The sequence below is a fragment of the Puntigrus tetrazona genome, chromosome 22, assembly GCF_018831695.1.
Source record: "Puntigrus tetrazona isolate hp1 chromosome 22, ASM1883169v1, whole genome shotgun sequence".
NCBI classification, from domain to species: Eukaryota; Metazoa; Chordata; class Actinopteri; order Cypriniformes; family Cyprinidae; genus Puntigrus; species Puntigrus tetrazona.
Genome location: NC_056720.1, coordinates 12,123,525 through 12,142,789, shown reverse-complemented (window position 1 = coordinate 12,142,789; position 19,265 = coordinate 12,123,525). Strand labels below are relative to the sequence as shown.

Here is a 19,265-nt window from a genome sequence, read left to right as displayed (position 1 = left end):
ATTGTTTATTTATTTATTTTGCAGTTGTTTGTTGTCAATAACGTGTAAAATATTAGTTTTAATAATTATAATGAATCATGTCAATCATCAATTTTATCCATGAATACTTTTACAATATTATTTCTTTCATTGCATTTAATAATACTAACACTAGCAACATTTTTAATTTTTATATTATTATTATTATTATGAATAATTATTTAATATTGATTTAATATACTATAATTGTAATATTTAATTACTATTACATTTAATTTGTTAATAATTAATACTAATAATCATTATTATCATCTTATCATATATTTATTTCTAACTATAATTTATTCTTTTTTTGCACTGTTGTCACTGAATTGGTTTTTAAATTGAATTGGAATTAAATTTTAATATTCTTTAAGACTAAAATGAATGTAATTCTGATTATTATTGTTTTTGTTATTATTAGTTTTTTTTTTTTACATTTTACATTAAAATTTACATTTCAAATAATTGGTCAAAGTGATAAAAAAAAAAGTCTTAATGATTCATTCATAGTAATTTCCAGAAATCTTTATTCCATTAACCACAAACAGCTGGGAAGGTCATGGAAAAAAAATTCAATGTTTTAATGTTGGTTTCCCAGGGCCCGGTTTCACAGACAGGGCTCAGCCTAAGCTCGGTTTAAGGCATAGTTCAATTAGAACTATGCCTTTCATTTAGTCTAGGACTAAGCTTAAGCCTCGTCTGGTGTCTTACATTTAAAGCTTGTAAAGGAGCCTTAAAAGTCACCTGTTCCGTGCAGGGCCGTCCCGACCACCTTCACACAGCTGGGCACACGCAGGTCCCAAAACCTCACCGTCTTGTCCTGAGAGCCGGAGGCGATCATCCACCCGCCCCACGTGTACAGAGACAGGATGTGTCCTGCCACGGCACAGCAGATACAACTCAACATGACAGTGAGTGTGTGTGTGTGTGTGTGTGTGTGTGTGTGTGTGTGTCGGCAACTGTGGTTTATAGGGACACAAATTAGTTTGATGGCATTGGTATGACAGAGGTATCGCAATTTAGAGGTGGTCTATGAGGACACTACCAATGTCCCCGTCATTCAAAAGGATTAAAAACATGCTAAATGGTGTTTTTTATGAAAAACTAAAACTGCTTAAAGCTTCCTGTAAGGTGTAGGGAGATGGCACACAGTATAAAAACCATTACACCTACGGAGAGTCCTCATAAACCACATGTGTGTACCTGTGTGTCCACTGAGCGCGTGCAGCCCCTGTCCTCTCTGACAGTCAGTAGTGTAGATGTTACAGTCTCCAGCTCCAGCGCTGATCAGGATCGCCCCTCCGCTCTCGGGACCCTCCATGAACGCCAGGTCTCTGATGGTGCCGTCATGCATGCTGAACTCTAGATCTGGACCTGCAGCCCAAACACACAACCATATTATCATATATATATATCATATTTTTTTTTCTCTCATTATATTTCAATAAGTGCCATAGTTAATTATGTATAATATAAAAGGTCACACATTAAAATTGATTTAATATGCAATCCATTTATTCTAACATATTTAATGTATTTAAATTATATTTAATATAACATTTATATATATATATATATATATATATATATATATATATATATATATATATATATATATATATATATATGAAAAGACACAATAATGTAAATTAAATATTAGTAAGATGTAGTCACATACATGAAATATAATAACGCATTATTATTATTATTTCACATAACTAATACAGATATAGAGCTATAGAAATATAGTTTTATGCATCTTTCTTTTAACATAAAATACTCCACCACTCAAAAGTCATATTGCTTTTTTTATTTATTTCAAAACTTCAACCGAATGCTGTTTTTTAACCTTCCATTGATTCTGAGAATTCTGGAACCAAACATATAATTTGTTAGAATGTATGATATTTATTATTGGATAATAATGTTTCTTTCAGATCAAAATATTAGAATGATTTCTGAAGAATCATGTAACGCTGCCAAAAATTCAGCTTTCCATCACTGGAATATATTACATTTTCATTTTTATTTTAACTTTCTTTAAATTATATAAATGTTTTTACTGTATTAAAAAAACTGACTGTATTCCATATATTGATGAGCTTGAGATAACAATCATATCTCAACTTTAACCATAACATGGTATTGTTATAGCTATAGAAAAATAGATAATGTCCATTTATTGTACATTTTTTAGCAGTAAGCAACATTAGTAACTGTACATTGTTCTTTATATTAAAAAAATGTAGCTCTTATCTTCAAAGGTTACAGTTACTTTTACTGCACTTTATGATTCTGTTGGAAAATATTCTATATTCACATCACACAAAACATAAGAGACAGAGATGGTTTGAAAGGCGTTACCTGTGGCGTTGCAGGTGTCCGCATTGAACGGAAGAACTTTGACGTACTTGTCATTGGAGCCCGTGGCGAGAAGCTGCCCGCAGGGACTCCAGGCCACGCAGTAAATAGAGCCTTTATGGTGTTTAATACGCTTGAAGCAGATCTCGGGCGGCTTTACTGGACCCTGAGCGCTAGACAGGAAGAACAGAGCATGCTAGAAGACACGCCGAAGATTGTTAAAAGAGTGCACACACAGTTTTGTGTGAAAGCACATTTCTGCCATTAAATAAAAAACAATAAATAAATAAGACTTTTTATCTCGCAATTTTGACTTTATTCTCAGAAGTGGTGGGTATAAACTCAGCTAGGTTACAAATTACAAATCAAAATTGGTAGATATTAACTCACAATTGAGAAATTTGTAAATAAAATAAGAATTGACAAATATAAACTTGATTGCGAGTTATAAAATCAGAATTGTGAGATATTATTTTGCAGTTATGAGTTATTGCGTCAGAATTGAGAGAAACTCGCAATTCTGACTCTTTTCTTGCAACTGTGAGGTTACAATCTACTTATAGCCTTTCTTGTTAAAAACGTACATTTCTGGGATTGAAAAAGTCTGATACTTTATATCTGGCAACTGCAAAGTTGTATTACGCAATTGCGAGAAAAGACATTTTTCTTATTCAGTGGCAGAAATGGGCTTCCGTAGTTTTGGGTCCCATTGCTTTCTAAAGCATTTTCTGTCCGTACTATTGAAGTCAAATAACGGTCTGGTTACCACCATTCTTCAAAATATCTTTTTTGATATCTTTTATACAGGTTTGGAACAACAAGAGGGGAGTGTTTTGGGTGAACTATCCCTTTAAATACTGAAAAGAGCAGACCTGGTTTTGAGGGACTGCGGGTACGTGCAGACACGCAGTGTTTTGGAGTTGGAGCCGATTGCGTAGAGTGTCCCGGACGGGTGGAAGGCGACGGCGCGCACCGCCTGAGTGTCCTCCAGCGTCTGCACTGCAACGAACGGGGATTTGGTTTTCTCATCCTGAAACACACTGTCATGCATCAGCATTAGAAGCAGCTCAAAAAGCAGAGTTATTTCATCTTTTTTGGCTTGAAGGTTGTGAGAAACCTCTGGTTGACCAGCACTGGGGACTCGTCCAGAGACGGGACGTTTCGGCCTCCTCCCTTCTGAGGGGTGCTGCTGATCACAGCGGTCTTGTTCCGGCCTGAGCCGGTCTCTGGGGTCTGTTTCCCGGCTCCGCTCGCAGTCGTACCGTTACACTGTTGGGCCAAAGCCTGGACGTCTTCACCCAGGTCCTCCATTCCCACATTCAGCTCCTCTAGCTTCTGAATGGACCTGCACGAAGAGAAAAACTACAGCTATTATAATAAATATAATACTGATATTTTTATATGATATACATCTAAAACATATATTAAATGATATGTTAATGACATCAATTTAGTTTGCAGATAGTCTCAATATAGATCCAGATTAATGTTTATGACCATATATAGAATAGAGTAGAATAGATTATAGAACATGCTATTGCTGTTCTCCCTGTCTGAAACTAATGGCACATCAATATAAACAAGTGAAATAAATGAGTTAGTTAGTGGTGAGCAAGTTCCTGTCCAAGAGGCATTTACAGCACTTCCGAACTCATCACCTTGACAAGAGAAGCCACAAAATCAATCAACAGCACTGCTCTTCCAACACATCTCAATGCCTCCGGGGCACTTCAGAGGTCTGGACCTGACCTGTTGAGGAACTTCTGCGTGAGGCTGGGCTGCGTGGGGTCTGTGGGCTGCTCTGGGGGATGAACGCCGCCCTCAAGCAGCATCTGATGGTACAGCTGCCTCTGCTGCTGCTTCTGCTCCAGATGCTGCTGCACCCGCAGACGCTGACGCTGGAACTCCTGAAGCTGCTCCTGCACGCACCACAGCAAAACTCACCAGACGATAAAGAACCCGCCTTCGTTTAAAAATGTAGCATAAATGCAGCTGGTTTTAGTGACCTCAGATTTCTCAGCTGAGCCCGTGGCTCCTCCATCTCGGCCAGGAGTCAGGGGAGGACGCAGCGAGTTTGCCGCTCCTGAGCCGTTCGTCCTTTCGTCCGGTGCTCTGGAGGAGCACAAGCCAACACGAATGAACGTGGATATAAAAATTCAGGTTCATACAACAAGTTGATAGTTCATTTTATGTAACGTCAAATAACTGATAAGTGGCTAGTATTGAAATTCTATTAAAGTAAGAAAGCATATTTAAGAGTTTACAGTAAGAGTTACAATAAGGTTGTTTAAGATTAAAAGATGAAAACAGAGGAAGAATAATTGAAGAAAATATCTGGTTGACTGATTGCTGACTGAGTGCTAAGTTTCGGCTTCATGGCTGACTTTTGATTCGATTTACGACATGCAACGTAAGTTGAGGAGAGTCAGAGGTCAGCCACGAAGCTAGAACTCGGCTTTCTCATGGAGAATAACGAGTCAGTTATTTACATTATAACTTTAAAACTAAAAACATTTTTACTACAAAAACCATTAATCTGCTTAAGAGGACATGTGAGAACCTCCCAAAGGTGTATAGGTTAGTTTTACTTCGCTTCAAAACAGTGGCTGCTATCTACAAGCATTAACAAGCTTGGATGAACTAGGATAAAAAAATTTTTTTTAAAAAGCTCCAACTGGCTTCGGGGGGCAAGTAAAATATAGGGTCATTTTAATTTTTTTTTCAAATATTCCTTTAAATATACATTACTATTCAAAAGCTTGGTCCCGGTAAGATTTTTAAATATTTTATGTTCATGTTTAAACGTAATATTGTAAAATATATTATTACAATTTAAAATAACTGCATTCTATGTGTAAGTATTTAAAATGTAATTTAGTCCTGTTATCCATGCATAATTTTCAGTGTCACACGTACCTTTGGAAATTATTCTAATACGCTTATATTGATGCTCGAAAAACATTTGTTGTCGTTATTATTAGTTAAAAACATTGGTGATGCTTAAGCTCTTTGTGGAAACCCAAGACATTTACTTCAGAATTATTTAAAGGTAAAGGTCTTTACTGTCACTTTTGATAAATTTAATGTATCTATGCTGAATAAAAATCATATTTTTTTTCCTTAAAAAAAATCTAAACATTTAAACATTAGTGCAGCATAATAACAAAAACAAGAATCTTACTGATACCTTTCGATAAAAATACTGCCAATTAAATTATGAATACTGTTGCCACTTTCATTCCACCATACAACAAAAATTGTCTCAAATATGTTGACTGTCATTGAAGTTTGTTTGGACTTAACTAGTAAAGCTGCCAGGGTTTATTTTGGTGGATCTAACAGGATTAGAAGTGTTAAGCTTGACCGCCATATGTCTCATTTCATCGCTCACAGCTACACCTTCAAACGCAGAAACCAGCTAAGAGCAGCTAGATTTTACTACAGTATTTTATACTTTAAAATGAATTTTGCAGCTTTGTCTATGACTGATATTTAGCCTTAGTTTTACTACAAATAAAACCAAAAAACATGAATAATATAGGTAAACCATGATAACCACATATTAACAGTGGTTATACAAATGGTAATCAATGCACCAGAAATCATGGGACATAAACTCATGGAACACAAAAGAGGACGTTTTGAAGAAATACACAATCATTTATACAATGGAAGTCAATAGAGTACCCCATAGTTGAGCTGTCACCATTCAAATGAAATCAGTATCAACAAAATCTTGCCACTGCAGAGAAAACCCTGAAGCTGCATCAAAAGTGCCATTTAGGTGTATTTAGTCAGGCTGTTTTACAAAGATAAGCGGTTCAGTTAATGCATTTACACAGTAAAACTGCAAACACATAATGTTATAAAAAAAATAAATATTTTTAGCACTTTTTTAACCACTTTTATTTTCTGAAAATGCAGTGACAGGTCTACTTTTAAATATAAAAACCAAACTAGCAGTAGGTGGCGGCAAGTCACTTTCTTAATAAGTGACTCATTGGTTTAATCAATTCATTCAAATGGCTAATTCATTCAATAAATAAAGCACTTATGTGTCTTCATGAACGACTCACTGAATCATTGACTCACCTGATTCATTCAAATATGAATGACTCAGTGTTCTGAACTAATTTTCATCAGCAAAAATGGTCAGTGCATAAAATCAATGTCACATTTGCAATCTTGCTAGAGCTGATGTTGCTTAACTGTATCAAACAATGATAAAGACATGCTTCTTTTGTGTTCCATAAAAAGTTTGACATCAGAATAATTAAATACCCAAACGCAAAGTATTATTCGGATGAATATCCACACCTGTCTGGTGAATCCAAGGGGTTTTTGCTTCCATTTCCTCCTGAAGGATACCCAAAGTTGGCGAACGACTGTGACATGGCAGCTGCTTTGCCGTCTCCATCCGAGCTTTTCTTTTCTCTTCCCACCAAGCCGTGGGACAGACCGTCCAGGGCAGGATTGAGAGAGCGGGACATGTACGTATCCGCCGACTGGGGCCGGCGCAGAGGCGATGCTGGGCAGGGTGAGAGTTTGGTGAGCAGAGGAGTGAGAAGATCGGCGTGCCCCGTCCGGAGGGGTTTAACGAGCCGGTCCACATGGATGCTGAGGGTCTTCTGCTCAAACGCGCAAGCGAAGACGGACGGCGAGAGGTTCTGCAGCCAAGACAACAAACTCAAGTCCAGTTCCTCGCAGCCGTTCCCGCACAGGACGTCGACGGCGAGGAGAACCTCCTCCTCGCTGATCTCCTCTCCGGTGGCTTTGCTCTGGCAGAACTCCACGCAGCATTCGTACAGGATTCCCTTGATGAGGAGCTGGAACAGACGGTCGCTGCTGGCTTTGAATCCGGCTTCGCTCAGCTTGCGGTCGGCCGGGATGAATTCGGCCACCATGCAGCAGGCCTCTTCGAAGCAGTGCACGCGGGCCGTGCTGGGGTTCCAGTCCTTGAACTCGGCGTGGTGGGTGAGGCGCGGGAGCGTGAGGAGCAGGCAGAGCTTGCTGTAGTCTTCTTTGCTTGGGCAGAACTCTTCCAGGGAGTGAAGGGACTTCACCGCGTCCTGCATAGTCAGCTCCAGCTGCAGGCGGGAAAGAGAGGCCATTATGGGGTGGTTTACGAGTAAAACGAGTCACGATTCATTAGGTTTCACCTGAGATTGCCCGAACTACCTTTAAAATATATCTATCTATCATCTATCTATCTATTTGGGGTGTAATGATTCACTCATCGTGTATCACACAAGGATGATCGCTTTGATTTGGAAAATGACCATGAACCGTGCAATACACTACATGCATATCATTACACCTCTTCTAACCATTGATCCATCTATAAAAGATATTATGGTAGAAATAATATTATACAATTAAGTTTCCATTTTGCATAAGACAAGACTTTATTTTTTGTATCGGTTTTGTATCAGTTTATTTATCTATCGGTTACTTACTTATCATAGTATACATAAAAATCCATCCATCCATCCATCCATCCATTCTATATAAAACATTACTACTGATTTTACTAATATTAATACAATACACAATTAAACTTCCATTATACATAAAAGTGGGTCTGTTTTTAGAATAACATGACGTCAGTACGCACACACACACATATTGCACAAACACTCACGTTCTCAGGGTCATCTGCTGCAGATATGGCGTTGTTTACACACAGAGCTTCCAGAAACTTCTGTTTTAGGATGATATATCGAAATCTAAAAGATTAAAAATCCCAAAAGACTGTGAAACAAGCAACACGAGCCCGAGCGCTGGCAAGAGATTCAAAACCGACTGGGCTTACTTCTTTCTGTCGAATTTATCCAGGCCCTCCAAAGGCTGGATGAACTGCAAAACTTCCTCCCATTGCCCGTCTAATATAAGTTGCCTAAAGGGAAAAAAAAAAGACAAAAATTTGTTCATCTTCTAAAAAATATTAAACAAGACTCTTTCACAAATGAAAATGATGTTACTGAAGGAAATGCTCCATACTTCAGCACCTGAAATAGATGCTGTTTTTCCATTTCCACACATCATTAAGCAGCACTGCCATTAATTAAAGATGACACAGTTTTCCAAATGATGCCGCTTTGCTTAACATCGATTTCTTTCAAAAACCTATACCTAAAACTTTTGAAAAGTAGCCTGTTCATCTGAATCACTGAGAATTCATTAGTAGTTTAGGTTTAGGACACAGCATGCCACTGACCTCAGGAAGAGCATATCATCAGAATAAAGCCCATTAATGATGCCGCTCTCTTTTTCCAGGGCCAGCATACTGATGTGGAGCTTTCTGGAGTTCAGAAAGTCCAGGATCAGCTTGATTATCTCTGCTTCTTTAATGTTTATAATCTCTTCTGCAGTCATGGTGTCAGATTCCTGAAGGGACAGAGGGACAAGGTTATCGACGACGGCAAGAGCTGTGTGTGTGTGTGTGTGTGTTTTTGCCTACACTGTGGGAACCGAATATTCCCGCAAGGATCATGCTCTTTGTCGAGAGACCAGACAAAATTGAAAACATCTAAATTAAAATTTGAAAACAATAAATAAATAGAATTCTGTAAGAGCTTTAGGGAAATAAAATAACATTAGGAATATACAGTAAAAAAATAAATATTAATTAAAAAAATATATATATATATATATATATATATATATATATATATATATATATATATATATATAGTCAACTGACTAATCACATCCAAAATATATATGTATTTTTTTTTACATAATATGTTTGCTGTATTCACTATGTATATATAAATACAAACAAATGTATGAATATATGCTAGAAAAATGTTATGCTATGTATATTTCGTGGGATTTAAGAAAAATATCTCAATTCCTAAATATAATAATAAATAATAAAGTAAATAATATAAAATATAAATAAATATTCATTTATTAATTCATAGGTAAAGCGTAGAAGTAAGGGATAGAAAATATTAGCTTGTGATATTTCACTGAAGAACAGTAAATACATAAACTACAAAAACTATGAAACGTGATAAATACATTTAGTGCTCTTTTAGGAGTTATAGACAGCTTGTAATAATTAATTCCAACCTAAAAATTATTATATTAATAATAATTTAAAAAAAGTAGTGATAAGGCAAGGTAAAAGATTTTGCTTTCTGAACAATGCCATTTAGTAAGTAATATATAATATAATAATAAACAAAACCTTAGCATAACATATTGCGGAGCACCATCAATTCATGCCACTGATCTTAAGCCCCTTTCAAACGTACCATCACCTGAATAAATCATGCGACTCAAATAAAACGAAACCCTTTTAAAGACGTGATTTATCACGCATACAAACACTTGCACGCAAGTACTGCGACAACTTGTGCCACGCAGTCCTGTCAGCGAAGACGAGCGTGCGTTTCAGCGTGTCTGCGCCAGCGCGATGGAGACAGCGGGGTTGGCAATCAGGCTGCCGAGCTGACCGGTTCCTCCCCTGACCCATTTCACCGCACGCGACCTCAAATCTGTCATTTTCGCCGACGTGCACATGTATGAAACAGCGCGCGCGCCCCGCCTGGCCCCGAACGCGACGCAGTGGAGCTTTAACTCTCCGCGCGCTTGGAAGACAAAAAAAAAAAAAAAAAAAAACATCTGTGCAGCATTTCCGAAACCTTACCTAGAACGAGGCTCCGGCCAAAGACGGCTCGTTTTCTTTGACGGTGTTCTCCTGCGCGGATTAGCGCGAGCGCGGCGTTCAGCCTCCCGAGCGTGAGGTGCGTTTATCCCGACAATGGCTCGGATGTCCCCACCCACCTTCCGCCTGTCTCCCTCTCTCCGTCAGCGGCGGCGGCGGCAGCGCCGGTTACCGGCGGAGAGACGCGCTGCTCCGGACACACCCACTGCATCGCTGCTCAGCGCCGCGAAGGCTCTCTTACAGATTGTGAGTTTGCGGATATAAATTGCAGCATTGCGTGGGTTAAAATTCTTTTGGTGAGAGTAAAACGGACAATGTTTTCTTATTTCCCCCTCATTTTACTTTACTTAAAATTATGACGCGAAGCAATTGCGGTGCGAATTTATTTAATCTTGCAAGAAAGCAGACGTTGTGCTGCGCGGCCACGCGGTGGCGCTGTGAACTCACAAAAGAGATCTCACCAGGAACTCATCGATGAGTGCATCGCTGACCTAATCGGTGAATTTTGGCGCTGAAAGAGGAGCTCGCTTGAGATGACTTTAAACAACGCACGCACGTCTTCAAGATGCTTGCTAAAGAACCTTTCATCTGGAGAACGTCTGCTGTGTATAAAAATGTGATGCAGTTTGAAATCATGAACATCTTAACAACATTTTCCTAAACCTTCATATCAACCTACAGTCTTAGAGGTGCATGCAGATGAGCAACGCTCTCCAAATATAAACGCGTGCATGTGTCTCTGTAAACTACTGCACTGTTGAGTTGTTCTTGTGAGAACTGTTAGCTATGTAAACTATTTTCTAACATAAAATTAACCAAATGCAACTACACAACATCCATCAGTAGTCTTGGTTTTTGGACTCAACCGTTACTAAAACTGCTACGTAGGTCATTAAAGATCATTAAAACGGTTTCTTTAATGGGAAACATTTAGCAATGTACAAACAAACAATTCAGTTTTAGACTTGACAGCCTTTTAAACTAAGCAAGCCTTCTAAGCAAAGGTTACTTAATGTTTAGTTAATGTTTAATGCTATAAGCAGGCCTTACTGAAACATCAATCACCAAAAATAACTATGAAAACACCAAAACGCAAGTTTTATTCAGATTTTATTGCTTTTAGAGTAAGTGGAGGATAGAGGATAGGCTACTGTAATGCATTTATTGACGGTATAAAGTTGCCTTTTTTACAGGAGAAGTCAAAACACGCAACACACGGAAAGTCAGTCTGCTGAGGTAAAAAGTAAAATTAAAATGTTTTTATATTTAAAGTACCGTAACCTCACGCAACCTTTCCACCATTACGATTATGTTTAATGGTTCAGTTCACCAAGCTAGTACTGTAATATGAAGTGCATCTCATAACAGCCAGCCGATTCGTTGATGAATGATTCAGTGATTTGAACAAATCAGTCGAATCAAAGTTTTCATTAGCCTCTGCATAAACAACTCAATGACTCGATCATTAAAAGCTCAACTCTGGCAACTGCTGGCGTGTTATTTATTGAAAAATATTCCACCATAAATTCTTGTTGTTTATTAAACAATATTACAATATTATTTAATGTAGCTGTATTTTTCACTAAAATGATTTACTTTGATATTATATAGACAATAACGATCAGGTTATTGTAGGTTATTATTATCAGATTATTATGATTGCATTTATAATATAAGAGTTAAAGTATTAATGATGAAGTATTAATTAGATTAATGGAAAATGCCCTCTATAAAGGTAAAATAAATAAATACAAAAAAACTTAGATTAAATATATTCATAGAATCAGTATATATATATATATATATATATATATATATATATATATATATATATATATATATATATATATATATATATATATATATATATATATATATATACCCCCATCCTCCGACATAACAAATCCCAATTTAACCATTTAACAATTTAAGTAGTGATGTTACACAAATTTGGGTTGTGTTTATACGGTCAGCCTCATGAGCCATTTCTGAAGGCTTGAATCTCCTTCAGTGAGCATTTGTGTATTTTTAAATTTGTGTATTGTCAAATATCTCACAGAGAGCGTCTAAAGTTCAGCAATTGATTGTCTTTGTGTGTCTTCACGTTCAGTTTTTTGTGACATCTAGGTCACAAAGGAAGTGCGTGAACTTTTGGGGCACCCAAGTGTCCATCAGTTCCTATCAGCGAGCATGACCCTGTTTGGCAAAGGCCCTCATAGTTTTTTTTCCTCCACGTTAAATGCACCTGTAACTGGCACAGAGTTGCTCTCTGCAGGACTGTGTCCCACTTTCTGCTAGTGGTGTAATGTTTCTTTGAAACTGTCCTACCTCTGCATTTAATATAGCTGCTTAATAAGCATCGACCTTGAATCGCTTACACCAACATACACTACTATTGAAAAAATGAGGTCCTCATGCTCACCAAGGCTTATTTTTATTCGATCAAAGATACAATAAAAGCAGTGATTTCTCAGCACCATCACGCCATTATCACGATTTTTGCAGAAATCATAATATGCTAATTCAGTGGTCAACAAACATTTTTACCATTAAATATTATTATCATCGTCACAATTGCTGAGGAAAAGTATACATTTCCTTAAAAATAACAACAATAACAACAACGAAAAAAAACAACCACAACCAAAATCAGTTATAAATTACAGCCAATCAGAAGAGCACGTGGGCGGGGTTTTATTGCTCTCTCAGCACGAACGCTGATTCGCGTTTGAATAAAAATAGGTTACACGTTTAAACAGTTTTATTGTTTCTCAAAACGCGTCTTTCTTTGTCATGGAATTGCAGAGTCCACACTTTGAAAGTGCCCTCGCATTCGAGATCGGAGGTAAAGTATTGCTGTCTTGTTTTCACAACTACCAGAAAGTCGCGTTTCCCGGTATTTCGACAGAAATGAAACGAGATTGTGCTTTTAACAGCTTTGCTCCAAACTTCCAGTAGACAAAATCACCGCAGAGCAGTGTTTGGAAGTTATTAACGTGCCACTGCGTCCTCCGCGTTAAAGTCAAAATGGCGTCTGACCCGATTAAAGTCAATAACTGACGTGAACGGCGGGCGCGGGACTGTGTTAAAGCGCGAAAATGCTCAGTTCCTTTAACGACTACAAAAGAATTCATGATTCATAGCTGTGAAACGCCTCGATTCCTCATTTGATTCCCTCATTCACCACTGTCACATCACGCGGTTTGTTATCTAATCATGAAATGGCCGCCATAGACCAATTAGCCCTGCATTAATTAGTAAGGACAATGTATTATTAAGAGAGTTGGAAAAAGTGTGACAGATTTTTGTTTTTTGGTGGTTATTCGCATTTATTGGTAACCACAGAACGTTTCGGTATGATACAGCTAGAAGCCATTAAGGGGGAAAAAAATCAGGTTTTCTCATGTATCTCTTTCTGTAGAAAAAAAACGGGTTTGTATTTACAATTTCCCGTATATCGGGAAATGCTACGTTACTAAATTAAATATGTGTGTACAGCGAGGCATGTGTTTTCGAAGGACGGTTCTTTCATATGGAGGACTTATGGCCTTCTGATTCTGTTGCTTGAAAGAGTGTCATACTTCCTTAGCGGTTTAATGGTTTCAGTTTTTTTGGACGCAGGCAGGTCGCAGATGTCCATCTTGGCCCGGTTTCTCCTCCAGCAGCTCGATTCGGCTGGTTTGGTGTTCTCGTATATGATCTCTAGAAACACATAACGTTACTGTAGAGCTGCATCAAATGGTTAACGGTACAAAGAACAGGCCACGCTGAGGGTCTGGAGGAAAACAGTTTGCTGTGCACGCTGCACCTAACTGCTCGAGTCTAACCACAGAAAATGAGAGAGGCATTTTAATCGTCATCAGCAGGAGCTCGTTCTCTTAGCTCTTAACCACACGCCACCCACACTCATTCAGCGCTCAGTTTGCGACCCAGGAAATGTCTGACCTTGTACAAAGACTCCCGAGGATGCATTGTTGTTTCTTAGCGGGGTCTTGAGTGAGGGCCCTATCAGTTTGTGTGACTTTAAAGCATTGTTGTGCAAGGCTTTAGCATTATGTGTGTTGGCTAGAGAGTAGAGTTAGTAAAGTTTTATATATATATAATATGTAATTATATATATATATATATATATATATATATATATATATATATATATATATATATATATATATATATATATAATATGCATTATATTGTCCTGGTGCTGTTACATCTTGATGTTTTATTAAAATTACTTCCAAAATGTTTAATGAAGTATTTTTGCTTGCTGTTGTTTGTTGAATAATATATATATATATATATATATATATATATATATATATATATATATATATATATATATATATATATATATATATATATATATAGATAGATAGATAGATAGATAGATAGATAACATAGATTAGTGTTAAGAAATCTATTTAAACTGTAGATTTGTAGACATACCTTTAGGTTTGCGAGTCAAGAGGAATATGACAACAATTGACAGCAGAAGAACTACACATCCGATGGCCGGCGCTAGCCATATGCACCACTCAGGAAAGCTGGATTGTGTTGACATTTCTGTAGCTGTAACACACAAAACGACATGAAAAAAATAGCACCTTTGTAGATTATTCTTTTACATATCTGGTTACTTCTATCGCAGTAATTACGGTAGATGTACATTTGCGAAGAAATTATTGTATTATCATTTGTGTGTGTTTGGGGGATTCAAAACTCAATTTAAACCTAGATGTAAAAAAAAAAAAATATTACATGAAATATAAATATCTAAAAAAAAAAAAGGACCAAGCCATGGCGTATGCCATATTGAATTTTTGTATATTACAGTTTATTTCCTAAAGACTTCAGTTTGAGAACAGGTTTACCAATATTTGAGACAAAACCACAAACTGACTATTTTCCATTTAAACCATGTAGGTTTAGTAAAATACTGGTTTACTGTAAATGTGAAGGTCAAACATTGTACATTTGCGTACAAAATTTAAATAAAAATGCAAAGAGTTGAATACAGTATTTTAGGATAATTGAGTGTAAAAAGCAGAAAATGTACCATTGGGTTTACCATTGGTCCCGCAAGTTGTAGGTAAATCTGTAGTCAGGTTCAGTGTCTGATTCTGAGGTTCTGTGGTTCTGGTTCTGGTTCTGGTTCTGGTGCTGGGGCTGGGGATGGGGCTGGGGCTGGGGGTATCTATAAGAAAAAAAATGGTGACAGTTTGTTTTCAAATGGATCATTTCAGTAAATGATCTAAACTTGTGCGATATCGGTTTGAAAGTTGAAGAAAACCTTGTCAGAAAATGTGGATTCTGCTCTATGTTTCCGTACAAGTAGGTGATCTGATTAAAAACCAGAACGCAACATAAAAAACTGTTTTTGTGAAATAGTTGTCATGAAGCAGTTTATATTTATAGAAGCTAATTGTAATCAGTAAGGTGCTTTGTAATGCGACGTGTCTGAAACCACTGAAGAAAATGGGTTCTAAATTGGGTTTAACATTTTCACAATGTTCATTTTACACTTTCTCCATCATGATTTGATAATCATATGAAGAGCATCTGATTATGTATACAATAAACTGCAGTGTCCTTCTACTTACCGACTATAACTTGTGTCGGATTACTGCAGCGTTGTATGAGAACTGGGATATCTTGTGTAATCTTGCAGAAGTACCATCCGCTGTCATTGGTTCTGATAAAAGTAATGTTGAGTGCTGACCAGTCTTTACTTTTCTCTCTTATAAAACGCTTATCTTCAGGTATCTTGTTAGCTGATCCACAGTTTAAAACAGATGTCTGGCTGTAGTGCCAGCTCACTTTTTTCACATATTCATCCGACTCAAAAGTGCAGTTGATTGTCACCGAAGCTCTTTCGCAAACTTTAATGTGCTTTGGTTCCAGACGGACGTTCATTTGTTCCTCCTGAAGGGCTTCTTCTATTTTAGGAAAATAAAATAAAGACAATTTATTGTCTGTTGCAATACAAACAATAGATTTTTAATAAATAAAACGTTTTTTAATATTACTTGTTACTAGGCAGGTTTCAACTCAAAATTTACACTAACTATATAAAAACTTTAATTACTCAATCCACACCTCAAACAAAACTCGGTGTCCATCAGCCAATGATTTTTTTGGCCTTTTTACATGCTTTGTCCATAACTAACCTATAACTATTACTACGACTTTTCCATAAGCATAACTACAAGTTACAAGTTGATTTAATAAACAATTTTAGCAAAATATACAATAATCTCGACCAGGGCTAATTGTCTCTTTTTATTCGAGTGAATGTTTCAAAGGTTATGTATATTTTTGAAAGATATCATAAAGCATTGAATGCATGCAGTTCATTGAAAATGCAATTTATTGTCAAGAAATAACGTAGTTAATTTTTTTTTTTCTTTAAAGAGTGGGGAATGTTGTGACATTGGAAATGTACCCATAATTGACATGGTATAAGCTATTAAAAAAAGTAAAACTGTTCAAAAAACCTCAAAAAATAGAAAATTTTTTTAATTGTTTTGGCCTACAAATGATGTAAATAATGTTGCATAAACAGAACAGAATCTAGAATTTAGAAAATGATGCTGATTTAACGTTTGAGTGTAATGAGACTTTAATATTTACTCAGAAAAGTCTAGATTTTTAAAACCAGCATGAATGTTTCTTACCTGTGAGTAAAAGAATAAGGATTATACCGCACAGTCGATCCATGCCTAAGTTAAGCACAGAGTGGCTCTTCAGTAACAACCACCCCTCAGAGCAAAATAGTCTAAACAAGAAGAAAAAGACTAATTTAGATGATAGATCCAACTTCATTGAAAACAACACCTGGTGTCTTTAAATGAGGACGCGTGAAGCTTCCTCGCTCTTCGTGGTGTTGGTTAAAGCTCTTGAAGTCTGCCGGAGACATCTAGACGGGTTCCTGTGTGGTCGTGCATACTGTATATGAATACAGCTATTTATTAATTGCTTATGAGAAGAATTATAAGCCGTATTCCTGTAAAAGCTTAAGTCCACTAGATATTATTCAAGCAAACACAATGATTTTCACAAATGGAAATCTATAACAAACAAGATTCAATGCATTTTTTAATACAAACGCAGGTAAAAAAAAAGCAATGGCTTTAAAATGATGTAAACAGTACGCTTACCGCTCTTAAAGTGGGTGAAAATGTGAGAGCTGCTTTGAAGTAACGCTCTCGGGTTTACAGGCGTGAAAGCAGGTCAGCGGCACGAACACGAAATGAAAATCAGTACCACAAAAAAAAAAAAAAACTCTGACATCAGAAGTATCAGGAAAAACACTTTCTGTTCACACGCTGAAGCAGCACTGCTCAAAAAGAAAACGCGTTTTAACACTAAGACCACAGAGTCACGGTTGTACTTCGATGAAATATTATTAAACGCTTTTTCGTGAAATAATTCAACTTTTCTGTGTATCTGTTCATTTGTGAATCAACTGATATTTAGTCAAATCGGTTCTGTGTACAACGATTTCACTTAGGATGCGTTTGTCCTGTACTTCTAGCTCAATTAAATTAAATTACACTGCTAGTTTGTGCTGATGTATTGTATCTAATGTGACACTTGGAGATTTTTAAATGACTTGTGCGTCCTTGGGGTCGTGTTCGCTTGTTTGGAGTTTGGTTTTGACATCTCATACATGATATCTCCACTTGCTGGGAACCGTGACGTAGGCTGAATGTGGTTTTAATATTATACCTAAAGCATTGTTTTTCTGGCTTGTGTTTGTATTGCGTAATCTGGGTGTGTATATATATATATATATATATATATATATATATATATATATATATATATATATATATATATATATTTGCAAAGAATGCAAGGGCGAGTGAATATCAGTCTTTAATGATAATAATAAGCATTTGCAAACATTATGCATACATACTTTCCACTGAGAGACACATAACACAAGAACTGAGGTTTTATAATGAACACAGTTCTTCTACTATATGAAATTCTGAAATTCTCTGTAAAACTGTCAAAAAGCTAAATAAACCTTGAAATATCACAGTACAAAAAATGTAATCATTCTGATCATTACGTTTGCGCGCGAGCGCCGTGCTTTCACCAGCATTGGCCGATGGACTATAAATTGTGTCTTGGGTTTATGCAGGTTGCGATCCTACATGTGCTGTTTACCAGAACTTGTGTCGCATTACTGCAGCGTTGTATGAGAAGTGGGATATCTTGTGTAATCTTGCAGAAGTACCATCCGCTGTCATTGGTTCTGATAAAAGTAATGTTGAGTGCTGACCAGTCTTTACTTTTCTCTCTTATAAAACGCTTATCTTCAGGTATCTTGTTAGCTGATCCACAGTTTAAAACAGATGTCTGGCTGTAGTGCCAGCTCACTTTTTTCACATATTCATCCGACTCAAAAGTGCAGTTTATAGCGACGGAGTCTCCTGCACAAACCTCAGTGTACTTTGGTTCCAAAAGGACGCTCAGTTCTTCCTCTTCAAGGTTTTTGCTTAAACCTCCTGTGGTAAAAGAAACAAAAATGGTTGTATGTTGCTTAACTAAAATAGTAAGTATTTTGGAACATTGTTTATCTTGAGGTTGTTGTGAACATGATGCTTTTTTTAGTTTGAGGAGGTACACTGGTTTATCTGGAATATTAGTTACATTTTTGCGTGCGATATGTATTTTTTCTAGTGCTGGGCAACGATTAATTGTGATTAATCGCATTCAAAATAAATGTTTTTGTTTATATATTATGTCTGTGTGTACTGAGCATATTTATTATGTATATGTAAAGACACACATACAGATGTGATTGATTCTTCTTCATAAGCTTTAATGTAGTTTGGTTCCAAACACACTTTAATTTCTTTCCCATTCAAGGTTATTACCGATATTATATAAGCACTTGTTGTGGCCAGGAAAATATTAAAGATAATTTTAAAATCTTTTTCTTAACACAATCAGGTTAGCTTGGTTTTGGTGTTTTTATGCAAACTGCTAGCGCCTGTGAATTTGTTTAAAGAGTATATAAAACCAGTGCTGGATAAAGATGCGTGTAATCGGACTTTTGACTTTTTTTGTTAGTGAGATAAAGCTGGCACCGAAATACTACACTTTCTACACAATACATTAATATATGTTCTTATCAAACAGTGTTTTTGAAATAGCATAAATCTTACTTACCCGTAAATAAAAGAATAAAGATCGC

At 36.6% G+C, this 19,265-nt stretch overlaps 2 protein-coding genes across 4 annotated transcripts in view; both read right to left on the bottom strand.

The window, feature by feature from the left end:
• Positions 1–10,822, bottom strand: part of wdr47b (WD repeat domain 47b) — a 12,469-nt gene extending 1,647 nt beyond the window's left edge. Inside the window, exons 1-12 of the mRNA XM_043222257.1 lie at positions 10,040–10,822; positions 8,600–8,769; positions 8,195–8,278; positions 8,024–8,108; positions 6,700–7,469; positions 4,389–4,494; positions 4,132–4,301; positions 3,500–3,727; positions 3,255–3,422; positions 2,386–2,555; positions 1,225–1,395; positions 766–897 (exon numbers count right to left, since the gene is read on the bottom strand). Coding sequence (XP_043078192.1) covers positions 766–897; positions 1,225–1,395; positions 2,386–2,555; positions 3,255–3,422; positions 3,500–3,727; positions 4,132–4,301; positions 4,389–4,494; positions 6,700–7,469; positions 8,024–8,108; positions 8,195–8,278; positions 8,600–8,757 — 2,242 coding nt within the window. The 5' untranslated portion in view covers positions 8,758–8,769; positions 10,040–10,822. The remainder of the gene's footprint in view (positions 1–765; positions 898–1,224; positions 1,396–2,385; positions 2,556–3,254; positions 3,423–3,499; positions 3,728–4,131; positions 4,302–4,388; positions 4,495–6,699; positions 7,470–8,023; positions 8,109–8,194; positions 8,279–8,599; positions 8,770–10,039) is intronic.
• Positions 10,823–12,474: 1,652 nt separating this feature from the next.
• Positions 12,475–17,297, bottom strand: LOC122327103. Of its 3 annotated transcripts, XM_043222282.1 has the most exons (6): positions 17,215–17,297; positions 16,732–16,832; positions 15,658–15,993; positions 15,114–15,251; positions 14,504–14,626; positions 12,475–13,759 (listed from the first exon to the last, which is right to left on the bottom strand). In XM_043222282.1, the coding sequence occupies exons 2-6, from the start codon at positions 16,772–16,774 to the stop codon at positions 13,599–13,601; spliced, it is 801 nt and encodes a 266-aa protein (XP_043078217.1). In that variant the 5' UTR covers positions 16,775–16,832; positions 17,215–17,297; the 3' UTR covers positions 12,475–13,598. The 3 variants fall into 3 exon arrangements, with proteins under 3 accessions (XP_043078217.1, XP_043078216.1, XP_043078215.1); XM_043222281.1 differs by having other exon boundaries at positions 15,126–15,251; positions 16,732–17,279; XM_043222280.1 differs by having other exon boundaries at positions 16,732–17,278.
• Between the last annotated feature and the right edge of the window lie 1,968 nt (positions 17,298–19,265).